We start from the raw sequence: 23,160 nt of genomic DNA, 5'->3' as shown, positions 1-23,160 counted from the left end.
TCGAGACATGAAAAACGCAGTTTGAATTTTGTAAATCGGCCCATTAGAACGGGAGATATAGCACTGACCCATTTTTTTTTTTTTTTTTTGAGCAGTGTACATATCGATCTATTTTCATTAAAAAAAACATCAGAAAATTGCCCAACGTTAGCTTTTCCAATCTTCTAGGATTGAGCCAAAAAGAAATACAAAATATTAAAATAAGCAACTTTAAAACGAAAAATACAAGAAAAATTTTTTCACTTACCCTTTTCAAGAAAAATGCAAAGTCTTTTTGAGGGGTTTTATATATGAATTTATTTCAGGGGGAAACCCTTTTGGATCCCCCCTCATCTTTAAATAAATTTACAAACGTTTATACGCCGTTTTCGTAATATATGCAGAAAAAAGGCTAAAACCCACGGGGGGGGGGGGGGAACACTCGATTAAAAAAAGAAACCACATAAGAACATTCAAACCGCAATAAAATTAACAAGTAAAATAAATAAATAAATAAATAAAATAAAAATAATGAAAGCTTTTAGATTTCACATTACGCCCAAAGGGGCATTTTTTTAACGTTTTGTGTGTTACATTTCTTTATCATATAATGTTCCTTACACTTAAACCATAAAATTCAGTTCAACAGCAATATCGCAAAACAATTTTAAAATGAGTATATCTTTAGAATTTCCGGTACACAGTTTTGCGTTTCACGTAAAAATGTTGTTTTTTCCCTTACTTTTTTGCAGTTGCTCGCTTTGAAATCTTTGAGTTTGCTAATAAAAATTTCATTCAAGTTTTACAAAATATCAATCAGATAATAAAAAAATTCCAAGTTTGGAATTCCAGATGCCCATATTAGGTTGGAAACGTATGTTATTCAAAATTTGATGGCTCTAGGTACCGTTGTTTTATCACAATGCGAGAAACATTTATGCAGATTTTTCAATATTTAATTTCTTTAAATATAACACAGGGCGATAACATTTAGTGGCAACAGAATAACAACACAGCTTCAAAACATCGGGTTAGCCATGTTGGCGCGTTTATTGCCCATTGAAAAACAATCGCCAAGCAGTGGGCTAAACCGCATATTCATTTTACTGTTCGTAATAACAACATGTAAAAATATATCTAAACGTTTATATACCATCAGTCATTAATATTTCCAATATACACACGGCATTTTGTTATTAAGGGCTACATAACCTTGTTTCTATTGTGTCTTCGCGTTTCTGACATAACAAAAAAATTTCAGAGCAAGAAATGTGGTAAAAACAGGAAAGATCACAACACTTACACTTTACAACTGTTTGACAATTCTTGATTCAAATGCAGGACTTTTCTTGACAAAACACCAAACTCACATCAAACACTCAAAGTAAAAACATTAAACTGAGGAACCGTTGCCAAATGAGAAAATGCATTGTTCTTCAAATCAACACAACCCGGAAGACGGAAAATTTCATTTTAAAGAATAAGTGAAATGAATGCAATGACATACAAACGTTAATAGCTGATGATCATATAAATTTTTATTTTTAGGCTGTGGTCGAAATTTAAACAATTATTTTGTTTTTTAACAACTTTTATTTATTGTTATATTGATGTTTACTATTCTAAATATGGCAATACCAACGTTTCAATGTAAACATATACGCGTGGTGTCGAATTTGGAAATAAAATACGCCGTTTTTGAATTAGTTTTTTTTGAAAACTAGTACACAGTCATTTAAAACTTTATAAAAATAATATAACAGTTGGTTTTACTAGATAAGGCAATAAAATTTTTGATAATGAGACCACAAGTGTAAGGAAACACATTTGATGAGTTCAGCTTTTTTGTTCTTTTTATTTATTTTTAAACTGAAATGACTATCTTTAGCTTTAAACTTAACACAATGAACGTGTCAAGAAAAGCCGACCTTAAGTGATGTTGTTGCCTTTGGAAGATTTGTAAACAGTTCGTAATTTTAACTATATTGTAATATCGTTTAAAACCGTATTGCAATATATTTTTCGTATTTTCATTTCCGTACACTCACAACAGGCAATTCTTTGTACTTGAAAAGTTTTGTTTTTCAAATTCCGTTGCTAATTACTGTATTTAATGAGTTTAAGAATTTGTTATATCCAAAAAACATTAGATATTATTATAAGTCTAAAGACTTCTGTATATAAGTAAATTTTAAGATTACATAAATTAAGGATATTAAATTGCTTCAATTTTTTTTTATTTTTTTTTTAGTAGTCTTTTTCCACATATGTATTTTTAAAGCCTTACCTCAACTTACAAAACTTAATATTTCTGTTATGATACATCTGTGCTAAATATTTGTCTTGTATTTTAGTTGTTATTCAGTTAAGTAACTTAATTAATGTATTGTAAATAAGCATGAGTATCTAATTTCATTTTTCTGTATTTAACCTTTTTAATTTTTTATATCGTTAGTGTGTATTGTTGAAGACTTTTTTTTTTTTTTTTTTTTTTTTTTTAGGAACATAAATTTGAGTTTATATGTTATGTAAAATCAAATGTGATAAACTTAAGTCACATTACCTTCAGTAATATCTGTACCTGCCCAAAGTGAAAAATATAGTAAACCATAATACGAAACCAGTTGCTACACCCCCCCCCCCAAAAAAAAAAGAAACTGCTCTAGTTCCATTATTAAAATCTGTTTGGAAAGTTCATCAAAATTATTTATAGACCAGCTGAACTGAAAAGCCATGTGTATGATTATCCCATTGGTTATTACATAACTACATTTTTAAGTTTTATTTTTCTTGGAAAAAAATGAACATATTGTAAGGCCTATATAAATCTTAATTAGATTTGTATAATTATATTTTAATTGGGTTTCTAAGTTTTGAATAAATCTTTTTTTTTTTTTTTTTTCTAAATAGAAACTTAATCTAATTACACTCTTGCTTTACAAATTTTTCCTCTCCTTCAAAACAAAATTCATATTTTGAATAGATACTGATATTTGATTCGGAACATACCTTGAAAATATCCCTTCCGTACATTTAATTTAAAATGTTTTACATAATCATGAATGCTTTTAAATTTTATATTAACTTTATCAAATGCTTTAACTTAAATACTAACTTAATATAATATAAATATATGGTACTATTTGGTTTTGAGGGCCATAAAAAATCGCCAAACTATTGTTGATGCCAATGCTGCCACGAATAATTGCGGCAACCCTAATAATTGCTGCAAGAAAGGAAGTATAGTAACTATTTAAGATTGATATTTTAATTTAGATGAAGGTTAATTTTATATAATACTTTTTTATTGTTATAATATATATGAAAAAGGCTAAACATGACTGAATGGAAGCATGAGAGTAAACTATTTCAGATCATTATTATAATTTATATAAAAATTGCTAAACATAACTGAATGGATGCCTGCATCACTATTTCACTACCGACTTATCGCTAAAGCATAATTTCATTTCGTTTGTTGTTCAAACGTAATTTTCTATAATGAATGATGTTTTTTCTTTGAAAATATTCTCGGTAAAGTGCAGAATCGCTCACTTATTTGTTTGCCGCTTTTTACAAGGGTAAAAAGAATTGCATTTTTGTCAATTTTCTTTTACTTTTTAAGTGAAAATAGGTCGATGTGTACATAGATAAAATCAAGGATGTGTTCAGTGCCATTTTTATGCAATTCTAATTTTTTTTTTTTTAAGTGAAAATAGGTTGATGTTCACATGGATACCGAGTATGTGCAATTCTTAAAAACGCGTCAAGGAGTGGGTGATTCTGCACTTTATTCAAAATTCTATTGCTGAGTTTTCGTCATGGGCAATTCCCAAATTGTTAAATCCATAGGATATCAAAAAGGATTTAAAAATAAACTAGTATTTCAATGGTGTCTTAAGAAATATAGAACTATATAAACGTACGAGATCTGAAATCAGCGCGTACGCTAGATTTGGCGGGCTGTTAAATGGGTGTGTTTGCTAGATTTGGCGCTTTTGCGCGTACATTTTCACTGCAATTTTTTTATGGTCCTCGAAACCGAATAGTACCGAATATATATTATTTATACCAGTTTAACAGCAGGATTGGAAGGTGTCAAAATTGGAGCTAGGTTTTATAATTATACCTTTCAATCAACTGTAAATGTTAAATTTTATTTTTGTAGAAAATTTTCATTTTAATTTCAGATTAGCAATTTATTTATTGTGAGATTATTAATTATAAATAGTTCAAATCATTTTCACTTGCAAAAACAGCATTTTGAAATCATTGACAAATAGATGAAAAAAAAAATAGCAAGAAAAAACTCACTGAAACTGAAATGCTGCAAAATTTATTGCAGACCGTTTTTGTTTATATAAACTTTTATATGAAAGGTTTTGTTTATACAGTCAAAAGTCGTTAATCCGGACTCGTTGGGACTTCGGCGATTCTGGATTATCGATTTTTCCGGATTATAGATCATCAGTTTAAATCTGGTAAGATGGCATGCAGAAATTATAAAATTAAAAATATGAAACCATAATTTATGAAATGAAGAACAATTATGATCTAAAGGGTATCAAAATTTACAAAAAAAAAAAAAAAAAAGCTTTATATTTATGTGTTTACTTTATTAAACATTTCTTTCAATATAATTTCTTTAAGTTGCTTCGTTTTTTATGTGATAATACATTCTCTTTAATTCTATAAATAATAATATAAATTTAATTCTATAAATAATAATTTCTTGTTCAGTAACAAAGTTCCACTGTTCAAGTCCTATAATTGCTGTGTCGAGAATACCGACTAATTTGTCAATCGAAATTTTTTCGTTTTCAATAACCTCTGTCACTTTCTTGGCTATCGGAAGCGAATTATAATGACGTGGAATTTGATTTAAATCATATTAAAGACGGAGTACATCGAAATGAAATACTACATTTAGTAAGGAATTATAAGCCAAATAAAATAAAAACATCTGCCCTGAAAATAAGGATAGTGCTGACAAATCAACTTCCAATTCATTGCGCGCCGCGGCGTTAAAGATAAACAAACGTTAAAGTTTAGATAAACAAAGGATATGCCTTTCTCCATTTTTTGCAGCAATTCCACTTTTTGTTTAATGGACTTCGAAACATACTTTCGCTTTGTAGATCCTTTACATATTAGTAAATATATATCAGAAATTGTATTTGACATAATCGAAAGTTAAAGCTTACTTTTATAAAATTGCTCTAACACTCTGCAAAAAATAATAAGCCGAATCCAATTTGAAGATTAAGGAGCAACACAATCTGCAAAATTAACTGAATTAGATAATTTTAGCTTAGCTTATACCGTGCGTTATACATTAAACGTGCATGCGTAAACGTATTTTGCGCACACGCTTATTCGTAGCCATAAAAATCTTATGCGCAGAAAGTTTGTAGCTTTGAAGTCCGGATTATGGGTGTCCGAATTAACGGCTTTTGACTGTATAAACCTTTATATGAAAAATCTCGGTATAACATTGATATACGCCCTAATTTCACCAAATGTGGCGATACGGGTTCTGCGCTGGTTTTTGGCGCAATTGCGTGTTGTGTGGCAACCCTGTTGACGTTCAAAAATCTTTCACTAGAGCTCGTTGGTTTGTTTGTTCGCGTTTGTGTCTCAGAAGATAGGGGGAAAGATAAAGTGGTGGAAGTTGTTGAGGCGCAGTGGGTATTTGGAGGTGTGGAAAGATGGTCTGGGAGATTATTTTTAGTAGCTGTGCATGATAGAAATAGAAATCTATAATTATTTGTGAACCATAGTATGAATTTTCTGGATAGCGTGTCTGGCTGTCATATAAATACGATAGTGATTATGTGGCGCCATGTTAAAGGCAGTATGAAATTGGTATTTCTGCTGTTCGAAAAGGCATTATTTCATGGTAAGTGCATTTTATTGTAGTCTTGTTCTTATTTTGTAGAATGTTATGTTCATTGTTTTTTAGTATGAATTTCTGTCGTTATTGTTGTTTTTTTTTTTTTGGAACTACTCTGATATGTGCCCTTAAGTCGCCAAATTTCTCGCCAAACATTTTTGGCGAGAAACTCCATGCTGCCATATTACTTACTGTCTAAATTTTTTGTCTACATTTCGAACTTTAAGCCTAAAATGTCTCCAAAAACGCACGTGCAAAAACCATGTTTTGAACACACAATTTAAGCTAAAAATCCGAAACAAAAACAAAAAATTTAGATAGCAAAAACGTAAAGTTTCTAACCAAAAATATTTGACAAGAATCCATGTACACAGCAATATGTTTTAACATAAAAAAAAAAAAAAAAATCTATGAATGGCACAATCTAGGCAAAGAACGAACTACTCACACCTCGCTTTAATAAATTAATATAACAACAATAAATCTCAAAGAATACTATGTACACAGCATCCTGTTTAAACTTTAAAAAAAACATCTTTGAATTGCACAATCTAGGCAACAAACGAACTACGCACACCTCACTTTAATAAATTAACAACAATAAATTTCAAAGAATACCATGTACACAGCGTTCTATTTCAACTTTCAAAGAAATCTACGAATTGCACAGTCTAGGCGCTATGCACTAATCAACAAAAATAACAAATAAATTTCAAACAATTTAAAAAAACAACAATAATGACAGAAATTCATAGTAAAAAAACAATGAACATAACATTCTACAAAATAAGAACAAGAATAAAATAAAGTGCACATACCATGAATTAATGCTTTTTCGAACAACAAAAATAGCAATTTCATGCCGCCATGTAATCACTATCGTATTTATATGACAGCCAGGCACACTATCCAGAAAATTCATACTATGGTTCACAAATAAATAAAATCACAAATCCCTATTTCTATCATGCACAGCCACTAAAAATAATATCCCAGACCCTCTTTCCACACCTCCAAATACCCACTGCCCCTCAACAAGATGGCCACGATGATATTTCCTTTTGCCGAACTTCAATTCAACAACTTCCACCATTTTATTTTACCCCCTATCTTCGCAAACCAACGAGCTCCAGCGAAAGATTTTTCAACGTCAACAGGGTTGCCATACGACACGCAATCGCGCCAAAAACCAGCGCAGAACACATATTGCCACATTTGGTGAAACTAGGGCGTATATCAGAGTTGTACCATTTTTTTAATTGTTTGAAATTTATTTTAGTTTATTTTGTTGATTAGTGCATAGTGTCTAGATTGTGCAATTCGTAGATGTTTTTTAAAGTTGAAACAGAATGCTGTGTACATGGTATTCTTTGAAATTTATTGTTATGTTAATTTATTAAAGCGAGGTGTGCGTAGTTTGTAGATTCGTTCGTTGCCTAAATTGTGAAATTCGTATATGTTTTTTAAAATTTAAACGGGATGCTGTGTACATGGTATTCTTTAAAATTTATTGTTGTTATGTTAATTTATTAAAGCGAGGTGTGCGTATTTTGCAGATTCATTTGTTGCCTAGATTGTGCCATTCGTAAATGTTTTTTTAAGTTAAAACATATCGTTGTGTACATGGATTCTTGTGATATATTTTTGGTTAGAAACTTTACATTTTTGTTTTCTAAATTTTTTGTTTTTGTTTCGGATTTTTAGCTTAAATTGTGTGTTCAAAACGTAGTTGTTTCATGTGCGAAAATCGCGTTTTTGGAGACATTTTAGGCTTAAAGTTCAAGATGAAGACAAAAAATTTAGATAGTAATATGGCAGTGTGGTGAGAAATTTGGCGATTTGAGGGCGCATATCAGAGTAGTTCCAAAATCTCTAATAAAAAACTGTGAGTTAGTGTATAATGAAAACAATGTTAGATGCTAATTTTATGTCTGATTTAAAGTGCATGAGAAACAGTAGAAAATTTAATCTCTATTTATTAATTTCAAGATGGAATTATGCCACTTATTATTGAAGAGCTAAACTCATGGACACTCATGGGGTGAGTTTCTTTGAGGACAGTGCAAGACACTGGGAAAAAGAAACTATTAACAATGATGCGAATGTGGCATAACTATACTAATAACTGTTTAACCTATTTAATATTATTTTGCAATCAATTAAATAATTTTCTACAAAAAAATCCATTGAAGAGTGTGGGAGTATTCGTATTCATTTCTTCTTTATCACAAGCACAACCTTACAAGCCTTGGATGCCTCAACCATGCACTCCTTCCAACATCTTATCTGCAGCGACTCCTCCCCAACTTTTAATTTTCAAAATTTTTTAACTCTTTTTCAGTGTCATCTAGCCATCTAGTTGGTGGTTTTCCTTTAGCTCAGTTTTCCTCAGATTTTTTAAGTGTAAAGATTTTTATTCTATGAACAGTAGAACTTTAAACAGTGAACTTTGTTCAGGCTTCTACAAACATGTCTATGTCATCTTATACTACTACAATAGATGACTTGTATTATATATGGTTGCCTATAAATCCTGTTGCAGTTCAGAGTTATATCTTGCTCTTCAGTGTCCCTCTGCCCTTAATGATGATAATGCATGGGCTATATTGGAACTATTCTTTCACACATCCGGTCACTGCACGGGGGTCTTGTTCATTTACTGATGTGATACTCATTGAATATTTTTTCTCTCAAAAACATTTGTCGATCCCCACCCCCCAAAAAATCATTACAATTTAAGATTTGATAAATAAATTAAAATTTGGATAAAATATATAATAGTTTTCATGATTTCAAATTTACAAAATAGATTATTGCATACAGCAATCTTACTTTCTCCTGATGTCATTTGTAATATGTTATATTTTGTAAGGTAGAAAAGAATGTGTCATTTCTGAATTTTGTATGAACTGTATAATTTAGTTTACATTAAAGCTCAGTAAAAGAATAGTAAAGTTTCTCTTCTTTTGAAGTTATCCATTCAAAATTACAAAACTATTTATTGTATGTAATAGTAAAAAAATGTTTGGTTATGTTACTTTATTTTTATGATAATTTTGATTCTTTGAATTGAATTTTAAAATTTAATGTTTTTTTGTTAAATTTTTTCCTTGTTAAATTATCTTATTTAACTATATACATATATATATATATATGTAGTGGGGGAGTTGAAGATGCTAAATAACAATTCCAACGTTGTTTTCCACACCACAGAACATTTAATAAAGATAATCAGAAAAGGTACAAATTAGATTAAATACAGGTGCCGTTTGATATAAACAGGATTCTGTATAGTTTTACCAGTCTTACCACATAACCGATTAGTGCCTACTCGCACTTGCTAATGTTATAAAGTCAATTTACCACCTTCGCATGGAAAACTACAGTTCCTTATTCTACACCTTCATGTGTAGACAGACATCTCACCACCTTCGCGTGGGATAGCAGAAGAGTCTCTGTCATACTCCTCTTTCACCTCGCTGCTGGCATATCGGTGAGGCCCTCTGGTGGTTGTGTCGCACTTCCAGATAATACAACTCGTCCGTCCTGACACATTTTTGTCCACGAAAAGACGGATCAGCAACACTGGAACATCAAGACAGCACCTGAAAATAAATTAAAAAAAAAAAACAAAAGAAAAGGGAAAAAAAAAACAAAAAGAAAGAAGTGTGGAAGAACCACACATAGTCCTATATAGTAGAAGTCCACGGCTTCATGAGATCAGCTGCTGTAGTGGTACATCCAGGACCTTCATGGTGTCCCACTTTTTCCACCTGGTAACGATCTTTGCCTTTCCTCGCTGTCACATGATATGGACCGAAGAACTTTAGCCTTAACTTTAGTCCACCTCCATACTGCGTTCTTTGTATGGCAACTAGGTCATTCACATTGTATACTCTTGCCTCTTTTCTCTTCTTGTTGTATGTTTTTCTATTCTCTTCCTGAATTTTTAGAATGTTTTTCCTTGCTTCCTCTCTCATATCTTCTCGATCTTTCATCATAGTATTTCTTTCTTCTTCAAGAATTTCCATAATCTTTAAGTCCTCTCGATTTCTCAGTTTAACACCAGTGAGAAGCTCAAATGGAGAACTCTTTGTGCTTCTGCTCTTAGTGCTGTTTAAGATCCTTTGCACATCTCCAACATATTTGTACCACTTGGTTGGATCATCTATGGATAATTTAGATAGGACTGGAATCAGAGTGAGATGAATCCTTTCTACTTGTCCATTTCCTCTAGGAACGCCGGTTGTTGTGAATATGTGCTGGATATTCTCTTGACTACAGTAATTTTCAAAGTCTTTAGAGATAAACGCCGTACCTTTATCACTTATAATTCTCAAAGGACTACCGAAAGTTGATTGTTGCAGTTTGAGCTTCTGCAATGTCTCTTGAGCTGATGTAGACTTTACTGGATAGAGCCATACAAACTTTGTGAATGCATCAACCACGGTTAAGATGTGATTGTAGTTCTTATTTGTCGACTGTAATGATCCTATAAAATCGATATGAAAAGTGCTCAAAGGAATACTATCTTTTGGTATGGGATTCAGCAATCCTTCGCTCTTACCTCGTTTTCTGTCGCACAAAATACATTCTACACAATTTGAAATAACTTGCTCAGTTCGTTTTCTAAGGTTAGGAATATAAAAGTCATTTTTTAGCAGATCTTCTGTTTTAGACACTGCGAAATGTCCCTTGTTGTGGATACTACGTATGATTTCTAGCTCTAATGCTTTGGGTACCACAAGTAACTCACGACCACTGTCGAACTTGTATAATACTCCATTTTTCACTAGAAAATCTTTCTTTAGTCCTTGCTCGACTAAGGATTTTAGCAACTGGAGACGCTCATCAAAATTGCGCAGCTGCAATTTTGGCTGTAACTTCTCCCTGAGAACAAGTAACCATCATGACAGCGTTTCTACTTAATGAATCCACATGCTTCATTTGTTGCCCAGATCTGTGAACTATTTCATAGTCAAATTCTTCTAGAAGTAACGTCCATCTCGCCACTTTAGGAGTTAAATCCTTCTTGAACATAGTCTTCTGGAAAGCATCGCAATCCGTAACTATCCTGACCTTAGATCCTAAAAGGTAATTCTTGAATTTCTTTAGAGCTTCTACTATAGCTAAAACTTCAAGCTCATAACTAGATAGCTTCTCTTGTTGGAGACTAGTTTTTTTACTCATGAAGTAAATGGGGTGTAACTGTCCATCATCTGACTTTTGTAGCAATACAGCGCCGAAACCATGACTGCTTGCGTCTGTATGCAATTCTAATGGTGCTCCTTGTTTAAAAATATGGAGAACCGGACTTGTCGATAAAAGTTCTTTCAATTTATTAAATGCATCTTTTTGTTCGGGCCCAAATTTGAATTCTGCTCCGTTACGAAGAAGATCACTTAGTGGTTTCGCTATTTTTGAATAATTGGCAGTAAATTTCCTAAAATACACAGTAAGGCCCAAGAAACTTTGAATCTGCTTAAGGTTTTTGGGTTCCTGGAAATTTTGAACAGCCCTGGTTTTTTCAGTAGAGGGGCGAATTGTACCATCCTCAATAGCATTAACCGAGAAATTCTATTTCTCTTTTCAAAAATAGGCATTTCTTAAAATTAATCTCCAAACCATATTCTTTGGCTACTTGTAAAACGCGTTTCAACTTTTCTAAACCTTCTTTCTTATTTCGTGCGGGAATAATAAAATTACCATGTAAGTAACAACAGTGTCATCCCGAATTAAATCTCTAAACACATTATAAATAAATCTTTGAAACACACTAGGGGACGTGCACAAACCAAAAGGTGCTTTTAGAAATTCGTACAAGCCTGCGTGAGTAATAAATGCCAAATATTTAGTGCAGTTTTCTTCAACTGGAACATGAAAAAAACCATTTTTTAAGTCTAATGTCGAAAAAAACTTTGCTTCACCCAAACGATCTAAAACTTCTTCTACTTGTGCCATAGGAAAAGAATCCTTAACTATTGTTTTATTTAACTGCCTGAAGTCAACACAAATCCAGGTCTTCCCCAATTTTTTTCTACACAAAACAATTGGCGAAGCATATTCTGAACACGACGGCTTTATAATCCCATCCTTTAACCGTTCATCTATTTGATTATCAACAATTTTTTGATCAGCAAAAGGAATTCTCCTCGAACGCTGAGAAACTGGAATATTATCTTTTAATATTACTTTCATTTTTAAGTCTGTACTGCGCGGCTTTTCTAACGGTTTATACTCATTAATTAGAGTGGAAACAGTATTGCGTAATCCTTCATCTTTAATATGCCATAAATCTGTTTCGCTGTCTGCCTCAATGGCTGCAGAAATAAAAGACAAAAAATTCCTTTCCGAAGAGAAGAGACGGAATCATTTTCATATTGCGTAATCATCACCTGGTCACAACAGATAATTTTTAGACAGGAAGGGGGGAAAATACAGTCTGTTATCAATTCATCAACCATTGCTACTTCTATCTCTTTTTGTTTTTTGCTTTCGCATAAAGAAAAAATAAACTTAGCCGTTTCCGCTTTAACCACGTGACCAAACGAACTTTTGAGTTCTATACATCCAGTTGATAATTTATTCTGAAAAAGGGATTTCTTTACAACTATCAATTCACTTCCAGAATCTATTAAACATTTTACTTTCTTACCATCATTCAACAGTTCAATAAATTCTAACTTATTTCTAGCTGCATTATTCGATTCAATCTCTAACCCAGATACCTTTTTTGGAGACAAATTCTCCTCCTTTTCTAACCGTTTAGGACAATTTCTCACAAAATGAAATAATTCCCCTTTACTCCCACATACATAGCAAATACGTTCTGGTTTACTAGTACCCTGATTTACAAACTTCCCTGAATCCTTGAAATTGCTCTGAGCTTTTCTAAGATTGTTTTTGGAAAAAATAAGCTTTTTATTTTCTCTGAAAATAAAATCGATTCGTGTGTTACTGGTATTTCGTGTGTTACTGGAGTTTCGATTCGTGTGTTACTGGTATCAACTAAAGATTTACCCCTGGATGAATAAAATAAATCACATTCTCTTCCCAATTGATTAGGTGGGAACCAACTTTGACCCTCCCGAACACTAATATGTTCCTTTGTTTTAGAATCCAGAGTTTCATACAACTTATGAGATACAATAAGATCACACAATTTCTTAAAGTCATCTACCTCTCTTAACTTGCAATAATAATTGAAAGTTGCACTGAGTCGAGATGCGAATTGAACATGCCATTCAGATGAATGTCTCTGCACGTTTTAAAAATTGGGTACTTTTCCGTTTTGCCGGCGCAAGCGATGAAGTCGCCAATAATGGTACAACCGATGCCAAATGGATTATTCTCTCTGGTAATCTTTTACGCCTCATTTTCAAAACAAGTCGCAGCTTTTTCTTATCAGATTGATTGTTTCTTTCAATACTGGCATATAATTACATATAATTTTTAACAGATAGTTCAGTTTTATGTCTAAGCCCACTTTTAGTAATTAAGTCAATTAGGATGCAATCACAGCGCTTACCCGAAGCCGAAAATATAGAAAACGTAAAGTCAAGGGTTAAATTCATCAATTCTAATGAGAATGCATTAGCGAATTAAAGCACTGCAGTTTTACATAATTTCTGAGTAAGCTATTTGCATGAATTGAAATATTTCTTGCACTTAAACTTGTGTTCCAAATTAAGATTTAACTCGAAATTAATGTAGATAATTACTGAGAGCATGAGATTTTTGTAGAGTAGTTTATGTGAGATGAGATTGCTTGGGATCACGTGATATGAACCGGCGAATCAGGATGTTGAACCATGAAAGCATAGTAAATTCTTAAATTAATGTCTTTTTACAAATTTATTGTCTTTATTTATTGGCTTTTTATAAAATTTTAAGCGATATTAAAATGTTTATGCCTTCAAAAAAGAATTCTTAGAACTAACATTTTTTTAATATTTTTTATGTGCATACTGTATGTTGTCGCCAATAAAGTCTACTTGGCGAGATTTGCGCCGACGAAACGGAAAAGTACCAAATTGTTCAAACACTCACGTGGTGTTGGCTGAAATTCTTTCAAGATTAGAGTTTTTAATTTATCATAATCCGCGATTTCTTGTTCAGAAACATACGTTAGAACATTATTACATTTATCACCTAATATATTAATCAACACTTCTGATTTTAACTCCACTGGTACACTTTTAGTAGTAAAAGCTTTCTCAAGTGACTGAAAAAACAAATGCATAGCTTCCGGTTTCTAAGGTACAGCTATATAGTTAGTGTTTTGACGCTTTTAATAATATCTTCAACACTAGTCTGCACGTTTCCTCTATCACTTGATAATGATTGTGATTTTAAACTTTCTAATTCAATCTGCTTCTCAATTTGAGCTAATTTAAGACGTTCGATCTCTAACAGATAGTGTTCATTACTTGTTTTAGGCGTCCGATCGTCTGCGATCGACTTGACGATGCCACGAACAAATTCAACGTTCGTTTTGAAAACATCAGAATTTTTGATAATTTTTCTAATATCAGCTTTTTTAGCATTTTCTGGAACAGTCTGTCCAATTTGTTTCGCAATTACTATTAAATCACTTTTCTTTAAATTATTTAGGAAACTCATTTTAAAAACGAAACAAAAGTATCACTATCTTCAAGAAAGAAATAAAGCAAAGTATTCACAGTACCTTCTCTGAAGTATCCAAATATCTCGGGAAGGCCCCCAGATTTTCTGTAGTGGGGGAGTTGAAGATGCTAAATAACAATTCCAACGTTATTTTCCACACCACAGAACATTTAATAAAGATAATCAGAAAAGGTATAAATTAGATTAAATACAAGTGCTGTTTGATACAAACAGGATTCTGTATAGTTTTACCAGTCTTACCACATAACCGATTAGTGCCTACTCGCACTTGCTAATGTTATAAAGTCAATTTACCACCTTTGCGTGGAAAACTACAGTTCCTTATTCTACACCTTCACGTGTAGACAGACATCTCACCACCTTCGCGTGGGATAGCAGAAGAGTCTCTGTTACACTCCTCTTTCACCTCGCTGCTGGCGCATCGGTTGAAGCCCTCTGGTGGTTGTGTCGCACTTCCAGATACTACATATATATATATATATATACAATATAATACATATATATATATATATATATATATATACACATACATATATGTAATGTTTTAAGTACATAGACGCCACCGCAACTTTTAACAGCTTTCAATAGTCGAGTGTATAGGCATGAAGAAGTTGCTGACACAATCCAGTTTCAGCTAATTGCCATTTTTGTTTCTAGGCACATTAGAATCATTCTTCATAGACAATATACTTTTTGATCATAAACATTTACTATAATTTCTCACATACACAGGTTAAAAGGGGCGACATCAAGCAGAGCAGCAGGAAGATTTTTGGCAGTGGCGGAAGCTAGGGAAAAGAAGATGATGCAGTTAACTTGTGAGCAGTATTTATACAGTCAAAAGTCTTGAATCCAGACTCATCGGGACTTTGGCGATTCCGGATTATAGATCATCAGTTTAAATCTGGTAAGATGGCATGCAGAAATATAAAATTAAAAATATGAAACCGTAATTTATGAAATAAAGAACCAATTATGATCTAAAGGGTATCAAAATTTAAAAAAAAAGCTTAATATTTATGTGTTTACTTTATTAAACATTTCTTTCAACGTGCGCATGCGTAAAGCATACATTACGCATAGTCGAAATTAGAAAATTGCAACCAGAAAACTATTTGATGTGTACTCGTGATATTTATAATGACGAGGAATTTGATTTAAATCATATCAAAAGCAGAATACATTGAGATGAAATACTACATTTAGTAAGGAATTATAAGCTGAATAAAATAAAAACATCTGCCCTGAAGATAAGGACAGTGCTGACAGATCAACTTCCAGTTCATTGCGCGCCGCAAAGTCCCCCCTCCCCGTTGAGCAGCGTGAAATTGATAAACAGATTTTGAAATGGTTAGAGAAACAAAGGATATGGCATTATCCATTTTTTGAAGCAATTCCACTTTTTGTTTGTTGGACATCGAAACATACTTTTGCTTTGTAGATCCTTTGGCAGCTCCAGCATCGGAAATTCTATTTGACATAATCGAAAGTTCAAGCTTACTTTTATAAAACTGCTCTAACAATCTGCAACAAATAATAAGCCGGATCCAATTCGAAGATTAAGGAACAACACAATTTGCAACATTAAATGAAATAGGTAATTAGATAATTTTAGCTTAGCTTATACCATCCGTTATACATTAAACGCACATGCGTAAACGTATTATGCGCATGCGCACACACATTTGCACATGCACAAAAGTATTACGCGCATGCATGAACACATGCGTTGATGCATGCGCAGAAAGTTTGTAGCTTTGAGGTCCGGATTATAGATCATTCCGGATTATGGGTGTCTGGATTAATGACTTTTGACTGTACCAAGTAGATGCAGAAAGTACTCCAAGCTGTGATTTTTTAATTTAGTTACCTTTTTCAAGGAGCGTTATGAAACATGGAAAGACCTCTAATTTGGGAGAACATAAAATGTAGAATAGTTAATTTTGAGATTGGCAATCATTCTTAAAGAAACCATCGTATTTTGTGATGTATATATGTAATGTGATAATTTTGAGTGAAAGACTGGATGAATTAGAAGATAGCCGTTAAATGCTGAAATTTTTATCTGCATTATAACTACTTGGAGAGATTCCAATGCATAGCTTCACAAAAAGAAATAAGGGAGATAGCTTTAACAAAAAGAACACATTATTTATGAACATTTTGAATGAATCTGCATCATTCTTGGGTACATGATTCACTACGTAATTTTTATGAATAGCAATTTATATCTTAACAATGAACAAAGTGGAGGACTGTGAAGCACATTTGCTAGCAACCAAGAGAAATGGGGGAAAAAGGAAAAGAGACTGTGCAGTTAGCAGCAGTGGTATGTACAATAAAAATTTATTTAATCTTGTTGGCTGAGATTTCATTGCATTGCAGACATGATTACATAAACAATTTTCAAAGACAGGAAGGAGACAAAGCCAAATTAAAAGGCCACTGCCAAATTAATTTAGTAATTTTTAGTTCCCCCCTTTTTTTAATCTTACATATATATTGCAAAAAAAGTTATTACAAGTACATAAAAGAAGCTATTAAACTACATAGATAATATTATCATACTGCGAAATATGAATAAAATATAGATGTAATAATATAAATGCGAAATATGTTCAAAAAATTAGTTTTGAATATCTTTTTAATTTAATAAATGCTAAATAATATCTTATGAGAAGAAGATGTTTTCAAATGACTAAAGAGAGCAACTACACTGCTCTTGAGAAAATACCACCACAAAATATGCAAAAAATTTTGTGCTATAAAAATCATTAAATATTATATAGCATAATATATTTGTGGGAAAAAGTTGATCGAGCAGCCATTAAGCAGCCAAAATGTTCAGTCCCTAGAATACTTTGAAAAGGAGTTATTTTCTTGATTACAATTTCAGAAGATCCTTGCCAATTTAAACTTGGGATCCTTTCTTTTAATATTGTGCTTTTATTTTTTAAACACATTTCAAGATGCATACCTATCTTAAAGATGTTAGAAAAATAGGTTAGAGTATATTGAAGGGTGTCCCTTGTATTATTGCGAAGTTGTTGTTTCATTTGTGGTAACATGAGTAATTGAATGTTATGGAAACCCTATTATGAGGTAATCGATTGCATGATTGTGGTAAATTTTGAATTATGGGAAACGATTTGTAAGGGCTTGTGATGTGTGTTGGTTAGGAAGTACATTGCTTGCTTTGTGGTTTAGACGGTAGAATGGCTGAATGTGGTAAGATTAATTTGAAGTTTCTGTACAATTTGGAACGAAAGGGGAAAAGAGATTAATTGAGTGGTGTGTAAATGAAAGGTTTACTTAGAAGCCATTATAAGTGCCCTGGTTGTAGGAAGGAAATGCGCATGGTTGAACGTCGGAGGTTACCATACTACGGATGATATTTTTTACTCTTCTTTTTGTGAATTTATGTGGCGTCGCCAGTATACAGATTCTAGTTCAGATAATTTTAGGAAGTTTTTGGGTGCTGTTAAAGAATTTTGTTTGACAGAAGAAATTGAAATTTCTAAATAAAGTAAGTGAATATATCCTATGTGTAGTGCTAAGATGAATTTCTTTTTTTATTTTATTTGATTGCTTGATTTAAAATGTAGTTTATTGAGATTATATATTTTTTGTTGGCTGCTCCTTTGACTTTTTAAGCGAATATAGATCGATGTGTGCATGGACGAAGTCAAGGGAGTGCGCAATGCCAAGTTTGTGCAATTTTCTGATTTTTGTTTTAAGTGATGTGTATATTGATACCAAGTTTGTGCAATTCTTTGACTTGTTATTTTGTCTTTGTGTAGTGGCCGCTACACAAAGTCAAAATAACAACTCGAAGAATTGCACAAACTCGGTATCCATGTGCCGCTAGTTTTCACCAAGGGGCACCTATAAATATATTTTTATCAAAAAATATTAGGGTAAAAGTATATTTTAGGGTCCCCCTTGGCGAAACTTGTCGATTTTTGGCAGTACAGCGATTTTTGGTGCAAAAATTGCCGCTACGCAAGCCAAAATAACAAGTCAAAGAATTGCACAAACTCAGTATCCATGTACACATCAACCTATTTTCACTTTAAAAAAAAATCCCCGAATTGCACAAAAATGGCATTGTGCACTCCCTTGACTTTATCCATGTACACATCGACCTAGTTTCACTTAAAAAAAATCCCCGAATTGCACAAACTATGCTTTAAGCACTTCCTTGAGTTTGTCCATGTACACATCGATATATTTTCACTTAAAAAGTCAAAGGAGCACCCAGTTCTACAGTAGAGGCAAACAAACAAGGTTTGGGCATTTCCTGCTCCGTGAACTGAATCACACTACAGGTCCACTCCCCTTTGGGCACTTCGTGGAGGTTCAACCTCCACTATTACCCTTTCAGGGAAGCAGTGCACCACCTGGATAAGACACCAGGCAGCACTGGTTGTCAGTTGTTCCTGCCAGTTGCATGGGCGAGCCCGTCGTAGAGGGCAGTTACCCAGCAAACCGGGGAGGAGAACCAACCGCTGAGGACATGCCAGACCCCGAGGTCAGCCAATGAGTGACCTTTCCCGGGGCCTTCAGAACCACCAATTTCATAAATTTTATACTCCTGTAGCTGAGACTGCCTAGGTACAGATCCTAGCCAGTAGTTTCGCAGAATTCTGTATATCGGCCCCTTGGGGGGTGTACAGTAGAGGCAAACGAAAAATACATAATCTCAATGAACTACATTTTAAACCAAACAATAAAATAACACAAAAAAGGTAAAACCTGTTATGTATTTTAGCACTACACAAAGCAAAAATCCCTTTACCTTATTTAGAAATTCGTTCATCTTCAATCTGTCGCACACAAAATTACTTAACAGCATCTGAACTACAATCCATATACCGGCATCACCACAGAAATTCACAAAAATAAGAGTAAAAAAATATGCTACATAGTTGCGGACTATGGCTACTAAGTAAGCCTTCATTTACACAATTAATTCACTCAATTAATGCACGTTTCCCCTTTCGTTCCAAATCGTACAGAAGCTTCAAATTAATCCTACTACATTCAGCCATTGTACCATCTAAACAATGAAACAAGCACTGTACTTCCTAAGCAACACACACCACAAAAGTCTTTGCAAAACATCCCATGATTCAAAATTTCCCAGAATAATGCAAACAATTACATCATAATAGGGTTTCCATAACATTCAACTACTCAGGTTACCATAAATGATACACTAACTTGGCGATAAACAAAACAACAACTTGGCGATAAATGAAACAACAACTTCGCGATAATACAAGGGGTACATTAAAGTCAACTTTAACCAATATTATTGGACATTCATATGTCACGGTTAGCTACAATGTCAAGCAATATTTCTGTTGTGAAAATTAATGTCTGATGAAATACTTATTGTGAATCCCATGTCCTGCACGCACAAAAGTAATAAGGTGCTTACTTTCTTACATTTTAAAAAAGATAAATTGGCTTCAGTTGTTCAAAAACTCATCCAAAAATAATTTTGGCTCATGCCATTTGAAAATGTAAAGCATATTTGGTGGTTTAAGAATAAGTCAAGAAGTTAATTTATTTTTTTATGTCCAATGTTACAACCTTATATGGAATTTTGTGTTTATTTTATGCAATTTTGCTTCAACGCTGTTTGTGCTGGCAAAAATTCTACCGTAATGAATAAAACTGTTTCAATCAAAACACGGTTTTCTTCACTATTTCTGAAAATAAATTAAATAGTTGACATCTAATACTTCATTGATGCTAATTTTTTCACTTTATTGATCTTCAAAGTTACTCAGTTTTTTTTTTTTTTTTTTTGTTTGTTTATGAGCACCAGTATCCAGATACTCAAGTCTGAAATAAATCAGAAAATCACTTTCTAACCTTTAATAAATGAGCAGCAAGAAAATACCTACTGAAAGACTAGCCAAAGACTAACCACACTCAGCTTTGTATCACTTGAGACGAATCACAATGTCATATTACAGAATTTACTGGGTATTTGATGATATAACTAATCTATCCTCATACATCTTTTTCACTATAGGCTAACATGGTGGTAAAATATTTCTAAACGTTTAAAAAAATTTGTCTTAGGTTAGTTATTTCACTTCATATAAGAAAGAATAGTGGTTTCTTTTCTTTTTTTTTTTTTTTTTTTTCGTGAACTGTAAAGAAGACACATATATCTTTCTACAAAAAATTGTTTGTCATGTATTTTCCCGTGATGGAAACTCTATTATTATAGTAAGAAATGAATAGAATACCTGTAAATGTAACACCTTTTATTTATTTTTCTGTTAGTAGAAAATTATCAATTGTTGGATATCATTTAGATTTTTAAATTTACATTAAGAACCTTCATTTTTTAAATTAATAACAACCACTACCTATTCTTGGAAAGCAGAATAAGAGGGAAAGTGATTTATATTGATGAAAGTGAGTACCCATTTTGAAGTGCCGAGTTAGGTTTTTCTCTATATTAGATATATTAAACGAAACGTAAGGAATGCCAGGGTTTTTTGGAAGGCAAACTGATTTCAGGACTTAAATAGCAGTTTTGCTTTATATATAAAAATTTAAATGTGATATGAATTTGATATTTGTATGGTATTTTTGATTTCATATGTATTTCCAATTTTTTATAGATGTCTTTTGAATCTCCAGACGAAAATATGGAGTACATTTAGTGCTTTTGTAGCCAGTAATTTTCAGATTCCAATATCAGTAGTGCCAAATTCAAATGCCAAGAAACTTGCTTTAAATATGAAAGAATCTGAGCAAAGTTTAGCTTGGTTAGCTGATCACAGTCCAGAGTTTGCTGTATCAAGTAAACATATTCAAGTACTTAAGGAACCTTCTGAATTCTTTGAAAAACTAAAGGTATTTTTCATATATTTACATTATTTCATATAAGATTATTTTAATGTTAAGTAAAATAAAATTAATTTCAGTATGCAATATACCTTCAAGTCAGAGTACTGTTTTAGCATTTTATGATAATAATTAAAATGGTAAATTAATATCTCAGAGTGAATGAATGGAAAAGTATATTAAATTTTTTGATATTAGAAACATCTTTATTTCAGTCTTTTCAGATGTGAGCTATAAAGAGTATGTATCACTAATTTGTGAGCCCTTAAGAAAAACACATTTTTCATGTCCTGATCATTTTTATCAAATATTAAATTTCATATTGAATCATGAAATAAAAATGCATAATTCAGAATTTACCAAGATGACTTTAGCAGAGAAACTGCACGATGGAATTTTTTAAGTCAGTACAGAGAATATCTCTATTAGTGCTGAAGTTGAATAAGCTTTCAACTCTTTGAACAATATTTTCCCAGCTAAATAGTCATTCATTAAATAACATATTTCATACTTATGAGAATTTCCTGCAATGAAGAACCTCTAAGTGAATTTAATGTAAATATTTCATAAAAATTATCTCTTGGTCTTAGAATGATGTATTCTGATTTATATCTAATTTCTAAAGTTTTTTTTTTAATGTTTTCTTGTTTCATGCACAGTTATTTGCAGGGCTGCGTAGTCGGAAATGAAAATGACTGACTCTGACTCCTGGAATTTTAATGACTCTGACTCCTTCATATATATGTAAACATATAAACATGGGTACAGCTTATTTTTTTAATATAAAAGTAGTAGATGCTACAGATAAAAATTGATGCATAGCAATTTTTTTATATTAATTAGCATTTATCATGAAATGGAAAAACTGGCATTAGTAATTTCTAAGAAACAGTAAAACTTCGGCAAGATCTTCTTTGTTAGAGGACCGTATATCCGATTTGATAAACTTTAGAATTGAGAAGAGTCTTTCCACACTGACTTGAGTTGGAAGAAGAGCTGTTACTCTTATGGCTACTTCCTTTAACTTTTCAGGATAGATTTTTGTAAGTTCTAAAAGAGGTGTCTTGCAAGAGGAATCATATTTATCTATTTCTTCAAAGGCCGTGTATAAATCTTGTTTGTATTTTTTCATTTTTATATCTAAAGGCTCGTAGTTCTTTATTTTCATTTGCTTTGCCTTAGCCTTTTCAATATTACCCAAATATTTCTCAAAATCTAATTCATCAGTGGAAGAAGATGATAGAGACACAGTTGCAATATCTGCAGTTTGACTGTCCTGATTTGAATACTCCAATTGTTCTGAGAACAATTTCATTCTTAATGAAAGTTCATAGATGGCTTTCTTTGCCTTTTTAATCTGTTTGTCATCCAGCAAAATTCGGCGTTTTGGATCTACATATATTTAACCCAGAGCGATCTTATTGTCTAGTAAACTATTTTCTCTTTTCTTCATTGAGGAAATGATTCCTTCTGTAATAAACCCTCCATTTCAGAAAGATGTTTCCAAATATTGCATTCTTCCAGTCTTGGCTCTTGTTAATTCTTCAGATTGTAGCTTTTTGGTGGCTATATACGGTATAGAAAGAAGAGTTTCCAATTCTGCAAGACCATTCCACAGTCTTTCTGTTAGTGAAACATTAAGGTTATCTACATCTTCTAACATTCTCGTCTCCTGTTAATTCTTCAGATTGTAGCTTTTTTGTGGCTATATACGGTGTTGAAAGAAGGATTTCCAGTTAAGATCATTCCACAGTCTTTCTGTTAGTGAA

At 32.4% G+C, this 23,160-nt stretch overlaps 2 protein-coding genes across 15 annotated transcripts in view; one reads left to right on the top strand and one right to left on the bottom strand.

Annotated features, from left to right (window-relative positions):
• LOC118205207 (diphthine methyltransferase) overlaps positions 1 to 1,409 on the bottom strand; it is a 55,525-nt gene extending 54,116 nt beyond the window's left edge. The window contains exon 1 of one of the 2 annotated variants that reach the window (XM_085821496.1): positions 1,283 to 1,409. The gene's annotated coding sequence lies outside the window, so the exon portion shown is untranslated. Of the gene's footprint in view, positions 1 to 1,132; positions 1,254 to 1,282 lie in introns of those variants that run through there. The other variant, XM_085821497.1, reaches the window with a different exon arrangement.
• The window catches only part of PGS1 (Phosphatidylglycerophosphate synthase 1), a 134,149-nt gene that overhangs the window by 58,093 nt on the left and 52,896 nt on the right, over positions 1 to 23,160 (top strand). For 4 of the 13 annotated variants that reach the window (XM_085821490.1, XM_085821485.1, XM_085821487.1 and 1 more), the window contains 2 exons: positions 15,251 to 15,425; positions 21,166 to 21,400. In XM_085821490.1, coding sequence (XP_085677616.1) covers positions 21,284 to 21,400 — 117 coding nt within the window. In that variant the 5' untranslated portion in view covers positions 15,251 to 15,425; positions 21,166 to 21,283. The other 9 variants (XM_085821494.1, XM_085821492.1, XM_085821484.1 and 6 more) reach the window with 8 other exon arrangements.

The sequence above is a fragment of the Stegodyphus dumicola genome, chromosome 8 (assembly GCF_044657685.1).
Source record: "Stegodyphus dumicola isolate Sdum_Otavi_A_Nest chromosome 8, ASM4465768v1".
NCBI lineage: Eukaryota > Metazoa > Arthropoda > Arachnida > Araneae > Eresidae > Stegodyphus > Stegodyphus dumicola.
This window is presented reverse-complemented; position numbering and strand designations above follow the sequence as displayed.